This window comes from Carassius auratus, chromosome 12, assembly GCF_003368295.1.
Source record: "Carassius auratus strain Wakin chromosome 12, ASM336829v1, whole genome shotgun sequence".
Taxonomy (NCBI): domain Eukaryota; kingdom Metazoa; phylum Chordata; class Actinopteri; order Cypriniformes; family Cyprinidae; genus Carassius; species Carassius auratus.
Window position 1 is genome coordinate 5,675,220 of NC_039254.1, and position 20,766 is coordinate 5,695,985.

The following is a 20,766-nucleotide window of genomic DNA, read 5'->3' on the forward strand; positions in this document are numbered from 1 at the left end:
GTTAAGATACGTGTTTATTAGCCTGTTCAGTTGTTAATTGATGGAATTTCAGACTGCCAGCCTCTCTGTGGTGTCTTTCTTCATCGCCTTTCTCCCTCTCCCGCCAGGCTGTGAAGCCCTTGGCTCAAGGTGACCAGCAGCATCTGGGACAATTTGCAACCCTGAAATGATGCTTCAGAGAAATGCAATGATATGAAGGCGTGACAGTGCAGGTGTGAGTAATTGTTTTATTGTGAGTGTGTCTGTAAATGTGTGCATTTTCTTTTCCCCTTCTGTACAGTCTTTTCCTTTTTCTTTCAATAATGCCACTGTGATGATATACTGTAAATAGTTATAAATACAGATTATTGGGGGTCGGGAAAATACTATTTCAGTTTATCTACTTCAAAATATCACATTTTTAAGAAATAGTTCACCCAAGAAAAAAAAAAAAATCAAATTACATCATGGTAAGCATTACTGTACATCACTTGCTCACCAATAGATCCACTGCAGTGAATGGGTGCCGTCAGAATAAGAGTCCACACAGCAGATAAAAACATCACAATAATCCACAAGTTATCAATATTCTTCTCCAGTCTTGTTAAGCAAAAAGCTGCATATTTTCAATAAACAAATGCACGGTTAAGACATTTTTAACTTACTGTTACTTTAGATTAAAATATGAGTCATCTCGTCTGAATCAGGAGAGGAATATGCAAAGATCAACGACCATTTACAAGCAAAAACAGATCTAAACAAATATGTCATAGGATTTTGTTGTGAGAGCACAACAGGGGATAGATTTGTATTTATTTGTTTCACTGGTGAAAGCAATATTATGGATAGAGGACACATTTGAGCCAGTAGCAATGGTTTAACATTAAAAATGTCCAAAAAAAAAATTATTGCAAAAATTCAGCTTTTCACTTGGACTGGAGATGTGTTGATTATTAGTAGATTATTTTGATGTTTTTTAATCAGCTGTTTATATTCTTATTCTGATGGCACCCATTCACTGCAGAGGATCCAAATGATTTCATGCCAAATTTCTCCAAATCTGTTTCAATGAAGAAACATCAAGCATCAATCATCTCAGATGACCTGAGGGTAAGTAAAGTTTCAGCATATTTTCATTTTAGGTGAACTATTTCTTTAATTTGTTACTTGGTAAATATTTGTAAAATTTACTAGCAGTATCTGAAAAATTTTCATTTATTTCTTATTCAGTGTAGTGTCTACAATAAAATCATAAAAATACCACTCTTATTATTACTTGAGTGGAAATAGATGCTATGGATGATTCCAAGGGGGCTTAATGGCAAACAAATCCTTAAAATGATCAAACACATTCAAATGAACATGTGAATTATTAATATTTCGAAAACACACGTCCGCCTAGTCATTCCATTCCATCTTTTTCATGGCTGGATGAGACCAGGCCCCCTTGACTCTTAAATGCATTTCATTTTTCACCACAGCTACCTGTGGCGTTGATATATTGCTGCTTATTTCAACCAGAGGACGACCCCTAGCCTCCCTTGATGTTTTTATATGCATGTGTTGAATCATTCATCAACTTGCAAGATCATTCAATAATGTGCTTTTCAGGAACACAGAGAAATAAGACTTTGCTTGGATGATGATGATGATGGCTTAAGCCCGCCTCTCCTTTTTTTTTTTTTTTTTTTTTTGAAATGAAACGTGTGTCGTTCTGCAGCAGGCCTCTTTTATGATGTCACAGAACTGGCAGAAACATCATGAAAGAAGTACAATTATCCTGCCGTACATAAATCTATCTGTGCACGCTGGCAGTATTGAAGATTGAATCACTGTTGGCGCACTGTGAACTGTAATACGGCAATAACAAAGAAAAGCTTGTGATGAAAAAATGTAAAGTTTCTCGATGTTTAGATTCTCAATCGCTGCTCGCGACTCGCTGCTCGAAAAGAAGGCTCCTTATCAGGAGATAACAAAAGCCTTACAGCATAATTACCCCAGCCTAGGTCACCTTGTGCGTCGCGAGAACGCCGTGCGGTGGAGACAGCCGACATAATGAAATCCTAGAGTAAAGGACACTTTTTGGTAACATGTCCTCCTGTATAATCACTCCACAGAGTTGCTTTAATGAGACTCTTATGACAACCTCAAATGAGCCTCATGAGCTCATAAACATTCAGATATTGTAGCTTAAATCCCAACTGAAGGAAGTGTGGTTTCTCATTTCCTTGTTGTTTCTCTTCTTTTCCATCCGTTGCGCCATCCTTCTCTCGCTCTTTCACACTCTGGAGCATTGCAAGTTTATTTTGAGGCACAGACAGATTTCCTCGTGGGTATGTGAGGTTCAGTATGCAGGTCAAACAGACTTGATAGCAGTGGTCCATCGCCAACAGCGAAACTGCCCTAAACCTGATCTTATGGGTGACAGGCAGCAGACTTTTTTTGTGTGCGGATATTATTAAAGTAATGTGTCTTTCCGTCGTGTCACAACTGCAAACAGCCAATCCCTGTTAAAAATACGCCATGGCTCTGCATATAAAAGGCAGTGTTCAAAGAGTTATATCCGTCAGCCATCTAAAGAAGACAGCAGTTACAAAGGACTTACTGATGGTCCTTTGTGATTTATTAAAGTGTGAAGATCCTTGATGATGCTAATATTAGAGTACCATTCAATTTGCTCTTCTTCAAAAGCCCGCTCACAGCAGAGAGAGAGAGAGCGAGAGGAGATTGGACATTGAACGAGAGACAGAAAGGGAACGTTAGAGCCTGAAAAATTCACTTATATAGCCCTGCTGTTAAAATAAAAAATATCGGACACTATGTCTAAAGTGTTTACAAAATTCAGTATCATAGAGAATTACATAGTGTATAATACCAAATGTACTTCAAAATGAACACTTCATATAGTTTAGTATCTCTCCTACAATCTTTGAAGAAAAAAATATTTCATCCAGTCAGTACGGTAGCAATATGTTGTATTTTGTGGACTAAGGAGATAAGAACGGCTAATGATTTACAGTTCTACATGTCCATTCATTCATCCATTCAAAATTTAGAATGGATTTGTCTATTTCCTCAAATACGTTCTTCAGTTATTACATTATTGCACTTTAAAAAATTAAATCTTAAATTAATTTAAAAAAAAGAAAAACGAAAACCAGTAACATGGTTTGTGTTTCTGCTCAAGTTAAAGGCGAAGTCATTTTATTGGTCAGTAGAAGCTCGTAGGCCAAATAGTTTCTAATTGGCACATGGAAGAAGTTCAAACCTCTGATTCCAGACTGGAAATTCTGCCCCATGTCATGGGCACAACAGGACTGCTATGAACCACCCTGCTGCCTGGAACAGGCACTAGATGGTCATTCTGTTGGTGTGTGGGTGCCCTATACCCTCCATATACACTGTCACTGGGATGTCCCATGCATGGGAAGATGTTGCATAATTCAGCAGGTCCATATGACAGTGGGCTCTGGTAGACTGGCAGCTCTGGGTAGGAGTAGGGTCTATGTACCAAACTGGATGCCCTTCTGACAGCTGCCACGTTGTGGAAAATCGCTTCTTTGTAGGAGGGAAGCCTTGTGGACTGGCTGTGTCTGAGCTTCTGACTTTTCCTGGGGTTTCGCCGGAAGGCGTGAAGGTAGTTGTGATCCATTGGTTGGGTGTAACACAGGGTGTTCCTCACCCGTCCATGTACGTCCACGCAAGGGAACAGGTCGGGTATAGTTACTTGTGGGGAAGCTGTGGCAGTGGGTCTGTCACCTGGGAACCGAACTCTGTCGGGACCCCAAGTGGCTTTCAGGAATGAAGGTCTACGATGAAGCTTCCTTTTCCCTATCAGAGGTATGTCATCAAATGTGGGGTCGAAGTATGTTTTGACGCAGGTATTACAAGCTGTGTCTGCGGCTGCAAAAGGATTTTCCCTGAAGGATGAAGTCAGGTGGTTTTCAGCAAAACTGTTTGCTTCGTTATGACATGTTGATTGGTTTTTATAATCATGAAGCCCCCTCAGATCCATGGACTCCACCAAGAGATTCTGGGGTCTCTTTTTCCGCCTGACGGCATCTGAAAAATCGCTGTGACAAGGCTTGTGGTGTTCGGAGTAGATGTCTCTATACGGGACAAAGGAAGAACCAGGATGGGCCAGGTTGGATGGAGGATCATGCATGGCTAGATGAGGTGTGCTCAGACTGGACACAGGAAGCATACCGTCATAGAGACCCCTAGTCCTGGCAGGAAGCGTGTAGCGAAGTGGAGTGGGCCGCGTTAAGACTCTCTGGTTTACCATTGGTGGTGGGCTAGAAATGTTGGTGTGTTGCGTGAAAGGTGGAGTTATGGAACGCTGCATGTGAGGTATGTGGTTCTCTGTGACATTAGTGATGTAAGAGAAGTGACCAGGAAGTTTTTCAGTCGTGGTCACCAATGGTATACGCGCTGGCAGGCTGCCACTGTGTCGACTCCAGTTCTCAATGGTCTTGGTGGCGTTATCCAATGAGTTTTCCACTTTGGCTGAGGAGACAATGTCCTTGGCTGTCTGCAGCATTTTCAGCATGTTGGCCTGGGCGTAATTGGCCGTGATGTCTGGATTCTGTATGCTGGTAGATCTGCCAATATCTTCGACGCCATTAAAGCAGCTGTATATGCCCTGAAATGTAAAGTATCATAATGTCCAGTGAACAGTGATTGTGGATTCCTACAGTGAAATGTTATTTTGTGAATTCATTCATGTCACTGAGGTATTTTTCTCCATTATAATAATATATATATACTAGATGTTTTTGTGAGAGAACGATCAGTTGAGTGTAGCGAAGTATATATATATATTTTGCCTGTATAAAAAATAGCACAATTCTGAAAATCTAATCTAATGAGTCAGTTTAAAGTTTTTTTTTTAGTTTGAATAAAACTAAAACACTGCCCTTCATAATTTGCAGCATTTGCAGAGAGATCATTTTTTTCTATCAGAAAACATTTCAATTCAAGAAACATTTCTGATTATCAATGTTTGATGTAAAGAAATTAAAAGTACAGGTTTAATTTGAAATAGAAAGCTTTTGTAACATTATACATGTCATATTGCTTCTTTTGATCAATTTAATGCATCTTTGCTCAATAAAAAACTATTTTGAAAAAAATATACATTTTATTGAAAACAAAAACTTTTGAATGGTAGTGTATGTAAGCAAAATGGACATATATTCAAATGAACCGAAATCAAACCAAATCAAAACTGGAACTGAATCAAGTTAGAATCTAAAAAAAAAAATGTAATGAAATATAAATCAACAATGAAATCTTACCCTGCTAATAGCCAGCAGGAAGTCTAAGTGATCAGACTTGTGGACAGAGTGCCTCAGTTTCCAGTAAAGTAAATGTTCCCAAGCAAAGACCAGCAGGCTGAGGCCCATGGCCACGAGCAACATGTAGAAAACACCTGCCATGTTGTCTATGTCTAGTTTGGAGCTCATGACCTCGTTTTTCTCATTCTGGCATATTCCAGACAGCCATACTGTCTCCAGTCTCTGTGTGTCCCCTGCATGAAAGGAAACAGGGTCAGGAATATTGCCAGAAACAAGTGGATACTGTAAGAACCACATATGGCCTTGCCCCTGCTCCAAAACCTAGTAAGCTGCCTACCTAGACATAATGTTAAGACATGAGTGTTGGCTGTTCCAAAAAAAAGGCAATATTGCATGGGCTCTTTAGGGTGAAGGCCATTGCAGAAAGCATTGTGTTAAATATGAAAAAAAAAACAATAATAAAATACAATTTAATAAACAAAAATGCACTTGGCAGCAAGTTAAAGTAGCTCTCTAGGTTTTGAAACAGAGTCTGTTTCTACTGTTCAGTGGAGGCTCTCTTATGTCTGTAGCTTGCATTGACATTTCATATGTAACCTCTCAATTCTTAGCACTTTTTTTTTACAGTAAGAAGGGATTGTGATAGCTTCCATGCTGGGGCAGAGGATATTAAGTGTGGACCAGTTCCGGTCCCCCAAGTGCAATTTACCATCTCCCAGGAACTGGAGGAGAGCCAGGTCTATGGGGCGCTTCCAGCGGGAGTCCTTCTGCAGAGCAATGCCGTAGCCGGTGGTAGCAAACACCTTCCCACTACCAATGGTGACCAGCTTGCACCCCTCATCCTTGCCAGCCATATAATTAAGAACTGCTGCATCATATATGAAGGCGTCCAACTTCCTACACAGAGGACAAGAAAGGAGCCCAAGGCAAATGGCTTAATAATTACACGTAATTATGTCAAGTAAATAATTAGCTCTTGTTAATTTATACTCCTCTTTTCCTTGACAAATGGGGAGCGATACATTATTAATGCTTGGCTGTTTTCACTGACCTTAGATCTCTGCACCTCAAAAATAACCAACAAAATTGCTTCTAAATGAATAATGACTATAATGATCAGTGGAATAAATCTTAGACTATCAACCAAACATTTCACTGACATAAAAGGACCGTTTTTTTTTTTTTTTTTGACGTGCTATGGTATTACCATGGTTTTCTTGAAATACCATGTAAATGGTATCACCAGAGTTAATTTTTCTTTCACACAATCACACACACATAAAGTGTTATTGCTGAAGCCCACCCTGTCTTGAGGCTGTTGAGAGCTTCTTCCACTCCCTTCTGGTTGTATTTTATCATGTGGGTGTGCATGTCAGGGTAATTGCTTCGAATGTTCCTCTCTGTGCTGCCATTTGGGACCGTCCCAAAGCGAAAAGGAGGATAATGTTCCTGGGGTTTTTGAAACTGAAACAAAAAGGAATAGATGGCATTTCAGTTGTTTAGCTGAGGCAGGTTGCGGCTTAACCCTAATAGTGTACATCAACACAGATTACATGGATTTTACACAGAATCACCTACTGCCTGGGTGGTAGTGACCTTGGGGAAGGACATCAGAATTATTTCTCTTATATTTCCTCCTCACTGATTAATGCAATTGGACTGTTGGCAATAATTCACTCATATGTATGCACATTAGACTAAAAAAGGGATAAGGTAATTCACACTAAGTGACTATATTAAACAATACTTATATTGTTCTTCAAAGCTTCTCAAATTCTTGCCTACAATGCATGAGATTAAGCAGTCAGAAGGTAGGATGCTCAACAACACAGAAACTACTATATTATGTTGGTTCTAGCATCTATTAGTAAGGCTCCGGGTGCTTGTGTTTGTGTTTTTTAATCTATGAACGATTAATCTATTGTTGTTCTTCCTTGAGGTCTGATTCTCATTCGCATAATTTTATGGATTTCTGTCACTTATAAAGTTTTCTTATTAAAAACAATGAACAAAAATGTTAGTGATCCTGAGATTATCTTTGAGACATTGGAATTTTGAAAGGTGCCAATTTACTGATTTCAATCAAGCTTTTTTCTTGATGCTGAATTTTCCTCATATTTTGACAAAAATGAATTGATTGGCTTATGAACAATTAAAAATGATTGACAAATGATCACAGTAAGACATCTTATTTTAAAAACTTGTTTAATATTTAACATACTAAATATGGATAGTAGGTGTAACCAGTCCTTTCCTTTCAACTTTCCTTCAGAACTTTTTTTAGCACATATTTGCTATTGCACACACAAAACACATCAAAAGGTATCCAAATACAGCCTCGCTGTCATACAGCTCATTTACAATTATATAACACTTACCTTTTTGTCACTAAGTCCAGACACAGTGTCAATGTACTGCTCTTGGATCATGAAGGCAGCTAAATTGGCCGTGTAGCTGGCGAGGAAGATGACAGCAAAAAAAGCCCAGACCAGGACCATAATTTTGCTGGTCGTGCCTTTGGGGTTTTCAATAGGAACAGAGTTGTTGAAGACGATTCCCCACAGGAGCCAGACAGACTTCCCAATGGTAAAGGTTGGACCCCCAGGGGCTATAAGAGAGGTACATTAAAATATGACTATAAAATAATATGATGAAATTAAATACAGTCAAAAGTTTTCATCAAGGATGCAATAAAACAAAAGTAATAGGACAAAACATTTATATTTCAAATAAATGCTATTCATCAAAAAACCCTAAATAAAAACATCACGGATTCCACAAAAAAAGCAACACAGCTGTTTTCAACACTGATTACAAGAATTGTTTCTTAAGCGCCAAATCAGCAGATTAGAATGATTTATATAATACACATATGTACATCCTATATAACAGATGTTCTGTCTCTTTCGATTGAATTAGTCTCAGATCAGTCCACATGGGCAAACTTTCTTTTCTAGTTCCACCTTGACATCAATTCTTAATGTGGTTCTTGTGTCTCACACACAGCCACAGAAAAGCCAAGCAATCAATCAAAGTCAAATTAGCAAAACGACAAACGTTAATTAAACCTCCGAAAAATGACCTTTTACACTAGGAGACAAGTACACACCCTGTCAGCTCGGTTTATGTGGATTGATTAGGCTGCTTCCACAACTATTCTTCCTCACCTAGAGCTTTGTGTCTGATGGAGAGAATACAGAGAAAACCAAGGCTGACCTTTGGCACTGACAAGGCTCCGGTTGTAGCCGACAGGGCTGAAGTACTCAAACACGAACACAGTGACTGCCACAACAGTCAGGCACATTACAAACATCATAACCCACACGGCTGGACTGTAAGGCTCTGCAAGACAGAGAAAGACACGTTTCGGTTCACACAAGACAAAATACAAAAATGATCTGATTAACTGACTAAGATCTTGTACATAACTTATAACTTGTTTTTGTTTGTGATGTAAATGCTGTGCAGGCAGCATAAATAATGAACAAATTATCAGTTTAGCAGAGACTAAATGCTTTTTTGTGTGCAGAGTTTGCGATTCAGTAGAGAATGTTTTATTCTCGATTTAATTAAAAATTGGAATCTAATCACAACCACCACTGGAAGGAAATATTTAACACTGCCTGCAAGCATCCCCACCATGAAGGTGGTCTCGGAAATAGATGGCTTAGGATGACTTCTCACCCAGGAAGGCAGAAGGTGAGACTGTTCCATTGCTTCTGGCCACCATAACACTAATCCCAGTCTCCACGAACGGCACTGAAAAGTCAACAATCTCTGATCGCTCTTCATTGATGGTAAGCGAGCCAATTGCCATATCTGCACGCTTGTAGAAGACCTTGAACAAGGATAAAGCGAGTAAAAACTTTAGGCAGTCACCAGTGGCATACCATTATATTTAGAGGCCTCCATAAACTGTGAGATGGGAGTCTCCCACAAATTTGGGGGAGATTATTAAAAACTAAGTAACACATTCAATGGAGAACTTACTTTTAGACAGTTAATAAAGTACTTTCGTCAATGTTCAGAAAGAAAACAAAAATTTTTTATTAATAAGGCAACGTTAACATGACAGATAGTACGTCTAGACTGTATTCCAACTATTAAGTATGAATAAAATCTGGACAAAACTATTCCTCACATTGACGTTACCTTGTGGCCAACAGCTTTATTGTTCCCTGCCATTTACAATTACAATGACTCTGCCGTGGACTTATGGTAAAGTAAAGTGTCCATTCTTCAGAATTTCAGTGGAAAGAATTGGTCATACATGTATTTTTCATTATTCATACATAATACTCATTTGACACTGCTTTTCACGTACTATATTGCAGACATATTTTGATTTTGAGAATGTCTCCATGCAGTATTAAAGTCAAGTAAAAACAATGTACTTTCTAATAGATAATTTTGAGTAAATTGAATAAAACTGCTTATAATTTAATGTAATGTAATATAATATAATATAATAGTTTGGGGTCAGTAAAAAAAGAATGGAAGGATGCATTAAACTGATCAAAGGTTCTAAAGAATTTTACATTATTAGAAAAGTTCAAATGAATGCTGTTGAACTTTCTACTGATCAAAGTATTAAGCAGAACAACTTTTTGATATTAATAAGAAGTGTAATTTGAGCACCAAATCAGCATATTAGAATGTTTTTATCAGAAGGAGAATGGGAAAGTGAAGACAGTGGTTGAAATTCGCCTTTGCCATCAAAAGAATAAATTACATTTTAAAATATATCAAAATATAAAATATTCCATTTTAAACTGTAATAATATTACTGTATTTCTTATTATTATAATATTACTGTTTTTACTGTATATTTGATCAAACAGATGCAGCCTTGGTAAGAATAAGAGGCTTCTTTCAAAAACAAAAACAAAAAAGTATGTAAAGTATACTGCCTCATAAGAGTGAAAAGGCTTATCTGTCTTGTACATCAGTGTCAATACCCACTATAAATGTGCTTTCCATGTTCCAATTTCTTCAAGGAATAGAAATGGACACGAACCACTATCCCTGTCATCACACAACTTGTAGCATCGCAAATTAGTGTTGACAGATTTGTTTTGCCGTCAACCGCAATCCGCCTCATAAATGAAAATTCCTGATATCACAGTCATGTCAGTCCGGAATTACTATGTAGCTATTATATAATCAGTATTTATCTCATTTAATGATTTATTTCTCACGCAGTGTGAAAAGCATTTAAGCCCTGTATGTGGAGCGAGGGTTTGCTATCTTTAAACTCATCGGCGTTTGAGCAGATGCAGGTGATGAGAACCGATGAAGTGATCCGCAGCTGCGGAAGACACTTAACCACCGGATTAAGTGACACTACACGCAGCAGGAGGTCACAGGATGAAATGTGTCAAGATCGTTTTTTAAAACCAGTTATGCTCCATTAATGCCCTTAACAACTTTAGCTGCAATAATTGGAGGTTTTCAGAGATCTGTTAAATACAGAAAGAAAACAGGGTGTGAGTAATGTTAGGAAAAGTGCGTTGACACTGTCATAGGAAGCCGATTTATTTTTTGTATCACGCTGTAAATGGTTTTATTTTTATATTCTCAGATGTTAATTTAGCTCATTTCCCATGAGCTCTGAACTGTTGACATGTTTGAAGTGTGAGTGCGTTTATGTGAGAAAAAGAGAGAGAGAGAAAATGTGCCATTTCATACCTCTCCAATCATGCCATTCCAGATGCCACGGACCATCTTGCCATGTTTCCCATTTGTGACCAGATAAAGGTCGTATGAAAACTTGATGGTGCGTGAGAGCTTCTTTAGGATGTCTATGCAGAAACCTTTGCAGCAGAGTTTGGTGTAAGGCTCATTATGACCTGTTACACTGCACATATGAAAAAAACAAAACAAAAAGAGTTTTAAAAACAACAAGGGTAAACGGAGCAAAAAGATAGCTTTACATAATAATTTGTCTCAAAATTTAAACAAAAGTCATATGGACCTCTTTTATGTCACTACTAGGATGCTTTTCAGTCAATGTTCCTTGTAACCTTGTTCTTTGTTTTAGGTGACTATTCCTTTAACCCAATTAGGAACCACATGCTTCCATTCAACATTTGGTGAACATGATCAAAGCTTATATTTCTATGGCAAAACATATGGTGTCACACACATCTGAAAGAAAGATTAAGACAGAAAGGCTAAATAATTATAACTGGAGTAATACAGATATGAATACAAAAAGAGGAAATGATCTGTGCTGCCATAAGAGGATATGAAGAACATCAGAAGACTTCATATACAGAGATAAAATGCTATCTATAGTACAGTACATCTGAGGACTTTTCTCTTACTGACCTGAGAGCTTACATAATTATGTTGACCCTATAACCTTAAGCACATATCTTTGGAATATTATTTCCACCGCAGGATAAAAAATATAAAGTACAAATTTGTGATATAAACTAAGAATATTGAAAAAAGGAATTGCGGTGTACAAACTCGTACTGCGGGAAGAGAAACTGAATTGTTATTATCTTGCTTGCTATTTTGTGTTTATATCTCACAATTCTAAGATATAGACTAAGAATTCTAAGAAATAGTGTTTTAATTGTGACATACAAACTCATAACTGCAAGTCTATATCTTCCAATTCAGATATATATATTCTGGTGCAGAAATAAGCTTCCATACATAATAGTATATATATATATATATATATATATATATATATATATATATATATATATATATATATATATATATACAGACTCAAAAAGCAAATAAAAAATGTCTCTCCTCCACAAACTGCTGTAATTTAAAAACCTGTAGCCCAGAATCTACAGAAACTGTGTCTTGGTTGTGAGCATTCACAATAAAATGCTTGAAACAAAGCGATGGCCTCCATTAACCGTTAGATGCTGGAGGCACTCAGCAGAGAAACTCTGAGAGCAATAATGATACATCACCTCTAACCTCCCCCAGACCTCCAGTGTAATGAGCTGTACGGGGAGTGGACTTGGGGCGGAGGGATGGCAATGCAAGGTGTGCGGCACTGGCAGCAACCATAACAAAGAAAGACAAATGAAGTGTTTGGAAAGATGAGAGTCTCCCTCTGCAAGCGGTCTGGACGTAACATAAACAAGCCTGTCTCTGTTCTAGTCTATCTCACCACCTGCAAACGGTGCTGGTGCTTTGGGTTAAGTGGGCTGTGAATTGAGGATTAGCTGTTTAATCAGTCAAACACATACACAGACATGAAGCACAAGGGACAGAGATAAATAGAAAGTTGGTGTCAAAGAGCAGCAGTCTGTTTCCTGGCATAATGGACACAGGCACATGAACACACTGTGTGACTAGGGAGTGCCAATCAATTATTTCTCTTTTAAACAAAGTTAATTACAGTACAGTACATTGAGTAATATGGATCTCGGTTATCATTGGCGTACAGTCAGTTATTGTGAAACCATCGCAGCTGGATGAGACAGTGGCTTGACCTATCTTTTCCAGAAATGGGTGTAGCACATCGATCTGGTTGTAGTGGACCAATGCATTTCATATTAAACACAGTGCCACATTAGTGCCGCAGTCTGCTGACCTTGATATATACGTGGCATTATAAATGCCAGTGACTGCAATGGATGCTCTGGTGGTGCTGAATTTAGAAAGAATATACAATATTTAGTGGAGACCTAGTTTACACTATCAATTAGAAGTTAAGGGGTCAGTAAGAAAAAAGTGTATTTTGCTCAACAAGGCTGCTTTTATTACTTTTAATTTAGTTTTATTACAATTTAAAACAACTTTTCTCTACTTTTTGTACAGTAGTCAATATTTGAACTGGATCAAAAACGTTAATCAAAGTTGTCCTAAGACAAGAATGCATTTTGGTTTTAGGTTTTAGAACAACTTTTTGATCCACTCTTCCACAATTGTTGACTAGTATATTTTGCAGTGTAATTTATTCCTGTGATGGCAAAGCAGCCATTTTTTCAGTCTTTAGTGACACTTGATCCTTTGGAAATCTAATATGCTAATTTGGTGCTCAAGTAACATTTTGTATTAACAATGTTAAAAACATTTGCACAATTTAATATTTTTGTAGAAACCGTGGTACTTTTTCATGATTCTTTTGTAAAAAAAAAGCGAATTACTTGCTATACAAAATTATAATTTTTTTAAATCAATGTAGTATAGGGACCAATTCTCACTATTAACTAGTTGCTTATTAGCATGCCTATTATTAACATACTGGCTGTTTAAAACAAAAATTCTGCATCAAACTAATTATTTATGACCATATCCCTTCCCTAATCATAAACATAACAACTTCTTTAAATATTAATAAGCAGCAAATTATGAGGTTTTTTTTTCAAAAGTCATAGTTAATGCTTTGTTATTTGCAAGAATTGGACCTTTAAATAAAGTGTGACCAAAAAAAATCTCACTGACCTTAAACTTTTAAACAGCTGTGTGTGTATACAGTATATAGACTTTATATTTAAATACATCAATTATAAATAAATTATAATTATAGTATATTATATTGAAGGTTTATGAAATACAACAAATGAAAAAGGTAACATTAAACTGCCACCAGAAATTATAATTGATATATTCTGTAAAACAAGAGCATTATTAAACAATGCAATCTGTTGATAAACAAGCTAAATCTTATCTTAATGTATGGCAGTGACACATTTTAAGCTGAGAGAGAGTGTTTGAATCCAACATAAAAAAACACTGCTAGAGAAAACTTGTGCTTTTGAACTTTTGTCTCAAAACCCTAAAGTTACTGAGACAAACTGTTTGTGGCAACAAACCCTGGTCTCCCCAACCATATTTTGGCATTTATACTTTATGCCAAATCCAGTGACTAATTAACATATGTAAAACACATTTGTAGACAAGAATTGGGACTCATTATATAATAAGCTCATAAATTCACCCACACTTCAAATGCCTATAGTTACCTCAGGTCCAATTAAAAGCAGTTGTCACACTTTCCAGAACTTCCTGAACACCATTGCCAATTAGCATGAAGGTGTGTGATGGGCCCACAGCAGAACGTCACCATTATGGTTATTGATCATTGTTTCCCCCTCAGCCATCACACGCTCCCCAAGGGGTGATTACTCTGCTTTATGATTTATTTACACTCTCTCCCCTCAGCATGGAGCCATAATGAGCCTGTCATCTCTATTTCTCTGGGTGCGACACACTCCTCACTCACCATGTGTTACCTCCAGAGCTGCACAATTCACTGAACCTGCTTTCATTCACCTGAGGGAACCAAAGACAAAACTTTTCGAATTACACTATTTTACCATTCAAATACGTTGAACAAACACGTCTAGGAAATCCACGGACAGAAGAAAGCAAATTACTGTGATCAAGGAGTCACAGATTTTAAATTGCAAGTTTATGCCTAGGGCGAGAAGGGTTGAGGGATTAATTGCTGGAGTGAGCAAAACAATTCCTGATAATAGGTTTGGGGTCTTCAATCCAGTGAGCTTGTTTAAATCATTAAGCTCTCTGGTAAATGAAGATGAGACTGGTTTCATTCACAAGTGCACTAAAATTTAGTAACCCAGAGTTAGGAAGCCTCTGAGATGCTTAAATTGGATCTCATTTCCAATTTTAGAAACACACACAAAAAAAAAAACCTAGCGGCTTTTTAACAAGCTTTTGCTCTAAGTTGATGTTCTCAAGAAAAAAACAGGACTGTTATATCTACACAAATTACATAAATTACCCTTTTAAGAGAAATTATTGACTCAATGATCCGATCATACCATTTCTCAAGCTTTTTGAAAGCATGTTAACCGTTTATGAATAAGAACTGCATTAAGATTATTCTAAGATATGCCAGTAACTTTCTTTTCGGTGAACTACGCCTTTAAGTAATACTCTTGAAAGGTAATTAGCTGCATCTTGAACTCTCTACAAGCTCGCATATGCAACACCCCAATAAAGTGTGTAATAAGCTTGCTGGACTGTAACAAGTTGCATATGCTAAGTGACTCTCACAGCATATTGCTAAATGGGGATGTTTGCCAATTTTGTGCAGGCTTTATTAGACTTTTCTTTTTAATTAGCAGACTCGGTTTTTTCTTGTTTTCTAATATCAGAAAAAGATGGCAAATATATAACACTGAATGTTAGATGTTTTCACCTAAAGTTTAGCATTTGTTTGTGTTTGTACGGTGACTCATTCTAGAAAGTGAAAAGGTTACTGTTGCTTATTTTATAATTATTAATGGGTACCTATTATCGTCGTAGTGGGTACAATCCATCCAGTGGACACTCTTTATTGTTCCCTTTAATAAGAGACCATTCATTTTTAGGATCAATGTAATCAAATTAGTACGTTTGCATGTGCAGCAGAGAGAGGATGATCTAATGTTGGGCCTGTGCTCTTTATGAAATTTTCTAGATACTGGTCTCATAAACAAGCCCTTTGAGGAATACCTTCATAAACAAAAGCCACAGATGTTGACCTTTTGAAGTCACATTCACAGATGTACCTTTCAGTTCTGTTGGACTGTCGACGACACGGCACAGTATTACGCACACAAGTGCCTGTGGCAGGATCAACACTCTCCACGATGACAAAAGGCCTCTCCTCCAGCGTGGCCACAGTCAGGTGCCGGTTGTCAGACACGGGCTCCAGGAAGCTGCCGTAACGGGGCCATACAGGGTATCGCATCTGCAGAATCCCTCCCTCGTAGCTTCCTACCTGTGGAGGGATTCAGAAGAGGTTTAAGTGTGGATTAAACCATAGAAACCGCAAACAAAGCATACATGTTCTTCATTGACTTCTATTGTTTTATAATGAGCTAATTATATTTTCTACCCCTTATATTTAAAGCAAGCCCTACATTTTTATTTCCATTAACCCTGTACATTCTGACATATGAACTAATTGTCAGAAAAAAATCTACCTTTTTTAAATGGCAAAGTTTACTGAACCCTTTAGAGAAAAGTTGAATATCATATTTTATACATCAGGCTTCTACGGCTCATATGCTATAAATATGGAACTCCTACTAGGGGAAAAAAACACCTCAATTTCATTTAGCAAAAATATGCAATTTGCAATTGTTGATATTTATTTAACCAAAACATTCTGAGCTAAGGATGTAAATCAATGAGATATTTAGAACAGTATTGCAGACTTCTTGGAGAACATGCATATAAAAATCACTTTTTGTAACCCTAACCCTAACACTAACCCAAAAATATGTCTTAGTAAGATTATATTTAAATGCTTAGTTTTATGATGAAAGCTCTGTAGTTTTCAGACAACAGAGGGCATGGAAGTTTTTTTTTTTAGCAAGGTTTGATCAACATTTAGAAGACATTTGCTTGGTTTCTATTTCATTCTTGTAAAGACCTTTCGAGAGGCAAAACCACACACAAACATTCAAGTGAACGATAGGAGCGATAAAGGAAAATGTTCCAAAGTCCAATTCATGGTGTCTTCCTCAGGGCTGTGTTCTATTTTTCATCTACACTCTCTAATACGATACGTTATTCGTTTGTCACACCATCAGCGTGATGTATAATCAAATATCCCAAAGCTTTCTTACGTTATTCTCTTTTATTGCTCTTATTGTTTAGATTTTTCCTCTGACCTAGGAATGAATTTGTAATAATGGTTAGAATTTATACTACTCCAGTAATGAAGGTGTTGCACAAAGCCGTAAATCTCCCAGGGCTCAGAGGCTCACAGGGAATCTTTACAGAGCTGTTTGTAGACTGTGGAAAAGCCCCATTATCCAGAGAGAGCTCAACCCACTGGTCCAGCTCAGCTTAAAAGAGACTATGGAGAGCTGGTTGCAGAAATGCCTCCGCTAAAATTTCCCAAGGATTTATGCGTCACACCCAAATACCAAAGGGGGAAGAAGTACAAATCTGCTGTCCATCCCTGGGACCCTGTTTTGAGAGAAGAACATACTCCTAAAATCTAAAAGCTGCAGTCCATTAGCTGGTGTTGTTATTACCTGACTACTTCTTGAATGTGTGACCCCAGTTGCTCGATTTGAGCAAAAAGTTTAGCATTTGTATTCCCAAGCCATTTTTATTTTTTTTTATTTAGAAAAACATAAAAGAGCCCAAAAACGAGTCCACAGCTGCATATCCTTTTATGACAAAATGCAGGAAAGTGTTGCCACTAATTGTGCAGCAGCTGTTTGACAGCATTTCCCAAATGCAGCGGAGGCTTTTCGGATTGGGAATTGTAATCCATGTTTGGTTATGGTGTTTGCTGTGAGGGGAAGTGAGCGTGATAAGCCTCGGCAACAGGGATTTATTGAAGAATCATTCATAAACTTCAGCAGAACAAATATATTCAATCTCTGGACTCCAGGTGTGAATAACATGACAACCAGGTGGCACATCATCTGATCATTAGCAATGACGACAAGAGCACTAAAGAACATTTTATTTGCACAGGGTGTTCTGAAACTAAAGAATGAATCCAGACAAAGCCCAGCAGTTATTTCTGCCTGTTTTAGTGAGCAATTTCATCCTGAAATAGGATGTGTAGTGAAAGTGAGAGGTATAGTAATTCAGAAGAATATAATGGCTGTAATAGCAGGGTATTCTATTCTTGTTCTAAGGTGCAAACCAGATCTCGGTTGGAGTAGATATCTGTTATTTGGAATAGCCTATTTCGTTTTACAGCTGCCTAGCATACCTGGGATGCTTCAACAGAGATTTTCAAAAGCCAATGTCAGTCCAAACAATAAACCAAGTCATCATGTACTTAAACTACAACAGCATTTTGTCTATTGCAATGATTGTCAACCGGCAAGTCGCAACTGAAAATGGACCGCAGGTCTGTTCTAAAATGTTGCAGAGAGTAGGGATGGACAATTTTTGAGTTGTGAAGATGCCCACGTTTTACTTTTCAAAGTACATTTAGCTTGAATTAAAATCTATGTATATTTTGTTCATGCAGAGTATTTTACCTTTGATTACTTTATTCAGTTTCTTTAATATTTCTTACCTGAATACCGTTAGAACGGAAAAAGCAAGGTTTGTATCTTTGTTCTGTTGTATTTATTTGCTATGTATCTATTGCTTGTCATTTGTGTCTTTGCTTGACTTAAGTTTAAGAACTTTTTACCTATTTTAGCTGTAGGGCCTGCCAGTTATTACTGCTTAGTAACTTGCAAAATAGTCTTAAAAACCGAAAAGTCTTAAAAACCTTAAAAAATAAAAAGAACTGATTGCTGATTGTGCTCCTTTAAAATTATGTGATATTTTGCCAATTTCCAATTCTCGGTGGACAGTGGGAAGTGAAAAACATTCAATGGAAATATAAAATGCAAATAGCCATTTAAATTTGTAGTTAAACTGCTAAATTACCTTATTACCTTTTAATACAAGTAGAAAATAGCATTATAATACTTCCCATATGCTTGGTTGTTGACGTCAAAGGCAGAGCATCCCATCAAGCGCTGCATATTTGTCAGAAGCAAGGCAAATTAGGCAGAATTCTCAAAAGATGGCATTGTTTTTGTTTACTTTTGACAACAAACAAGCTTCATACTGTTTCAGGCTGCCACTTAAGGACCCAGATGCTTTGCATTGGACATCAAGAGAAGCCACTGTTCTTACATTTCCTTCAAAATACACTAATGACACAGATGTGCAAGGACATTTTTAAAACCAGCGTTTTCCACAGATTGATCTGCGTCACTTGGGCTTTGTCTGTCTTGGAGATACTATCATGGTACCAGCAGAGAAACACAGTCTCGGTGCTGTCAGTACGCCTTTACTTTACAATAGATAAGCAATGATTCATCTCGCTAATGATTTCAGCACACAACATGAGCAGGATGTGCACAGCATGGGAAAGTGAGGCAGTGCAGAGAGTGTCAATGGGAGCGTTAGAGGGGCTACAGAGCAAGGTGACCAGATATAGATAAACTGTTATGTCACAAAGAGGGGGGTCAGGTGAGCCGTGAAGGCCAGAGAAGGGAGATAAAACTAAAAACTAGAAATCTATCAAATCTCTTTGCAGCTTCTTCACATGCAACTCTACTTGTCCTGCACTTGTTAACTGGGGTACAAATTACTCTCACTAATTGCAGAGTTTATTTGCACACACTATCTGCATTTATGCTTAATTTACTAAAGGAATTATGCAAATTAGCAAACACACCTGCAGAATCTGTGCTGAATGCTATTTGTACGTCACACTAAGTAGAGCAGACTCTAGCATACTCTGCCTGAACTTCTCAGCATCACTCCACCAACGTGATCCAGATGCCTAATTCAGACAACACGTGGCTGAATATATGCCCAGTTATAACAGTTTTCTCCATCATTTGATAGTCATTTGATGAATTACTGCTGTCATGATCAATAGAAAATGTACTTGAACATCTCTTTTGAGTTAAATTCCCACATATGTCCGCTAACAGTGCAATGTTAATTCAGCTGTGCGAAAAGCTTAGATTTTTGTGAAGAAGGCACGATGTGTAATGAGCCTAATTTACATAGAAAGAGGCTTGTTTGAGCTGAAAAGAATGGCAGTTACCTCATTAAAATATTTAATTTAAATTGCACCACATTCCGTAGCTGGTTAAACTGAATTGTTGAAATGCCACATATGCTAGTGGCACAAATGGAAAAGGAAAAAGAGAATCCGAATTTACAGAAAAGGTTCATAAACCTATTCTAAAAATGGTTACTTATCTTAAATTTAGTTGCCATCTAGCTACTTGCCTTTAACAGGACTGAGATTCTGCGCGCATTTACGCAGTAATATTCATTTCAGTCTTAGACAACAACACATCCTCTAATATTGTATACTCTAATCCACCTAGAAGAGAGTGTGATGACCGGATGTCAGTTTGATCTCTATTTATTCCCCTAATCTCTTTTTGTAGTCAGGTGGTGTTCACACATTGCCAGACGGCCTACACATGTCCCTATCACAGAGGCCAAAGTGCTGGAGGGTTGGCCATGTGAGGAATAAAGGACTGTTTCAGAGAGCCAAGTGTAATTGCATCATGTAATAAATCTCTAGAGTTGGAGGAGCCTGAGAAGCTGGCTTTTATGATTCTTGTTATATTCATGTGAAAATCTGTGATCAATAAAAGCTAAAAGTTATTGAAATTGTCCCACATATTAGAGAAATAGCTGTCAGTATTTTATAATTAGAAGCAAAGAAGAATTAGAATGACTATATTTTGGAAACAAGTATCTGGAATAAGGCTCACCAAGGCTGCATTTAATTGATCAAAACACATTTTAATAACAGTAATGTTGTGAAATATTATTACAATTTAAAATAACTGTTTTCTATTTTAATATATTTTAAAATGGAATTTTTTTCCTGTGATGGCAAAGCTGAATTTTCAGCTCCAGTCTTCAGTGTAACATGATCCTTCACAAACAATTCTAACATACTGATTTTGTGTTCAAGAATTTTTTTTTTTTTATTATTGTGGAAACTGATACACTACCAATCAAAAAATTATATTTCAAATAAATGCTGTTC

The 20,766-nt window shown here is 37.3% G+C and overlaps 1 protein-coding gene across 1 annotated transcript in view; it reads right to left on the reverse strand.

Moving 5' to 3' along the window:
• Positions 1 to 501: 501 nt before the first annotated feature.
• The window catches only part of grin2cb (glutamate receptor, ionotropic, N-methyl D-aspartate 2Cb), a 50,500-nt gene continuing 30,235 nt past the window's right edge, over positions 502 to 20,766 (reverse strand). The window contains exons 5-13 of the mRNA XM_026276541.1: positions 15,776 to 15,987; positions 10,965 to 11,133; positions 8,961 to 9,114; positions 8,493 to 8,618; positions 7,655 to 7,884; positions 6,580 to 6,740; positions 5,986 to 6,173; positions 5,277 to 5,509; positions 502 to 4,621 (exon numbers count right to left, since the gene is read on the reverse strand). Of these exons, the coding sequence (XP_026132326.1) occupies positions 3,242 to 4,621; positions 5,277 to 5,509; positions 5,986 to 6,173; positions 6,580 to 6,740; positions 7,655 to 7,884; positions 8,493 to 8,618; positions 8,961 to 9,114; positions 10,965 to 11,133; positions 15,776 to 15,987 (2,853 nt within the window). The 3' untranslated portion in view covers positions 502 to 3,241. The remainder of the gene's footprint in view (positions 4,622 to 5,276; positions 5,510 to 5,985; positions 6,174 to 6,579; positions 6,741 to 7,654; positions 7,885 to 8,492; positions 8,619 to 8,960; positions 9,115 to 10,964; positions 11,134 to 15,775; positions 15,988 to 20,766) is intronic.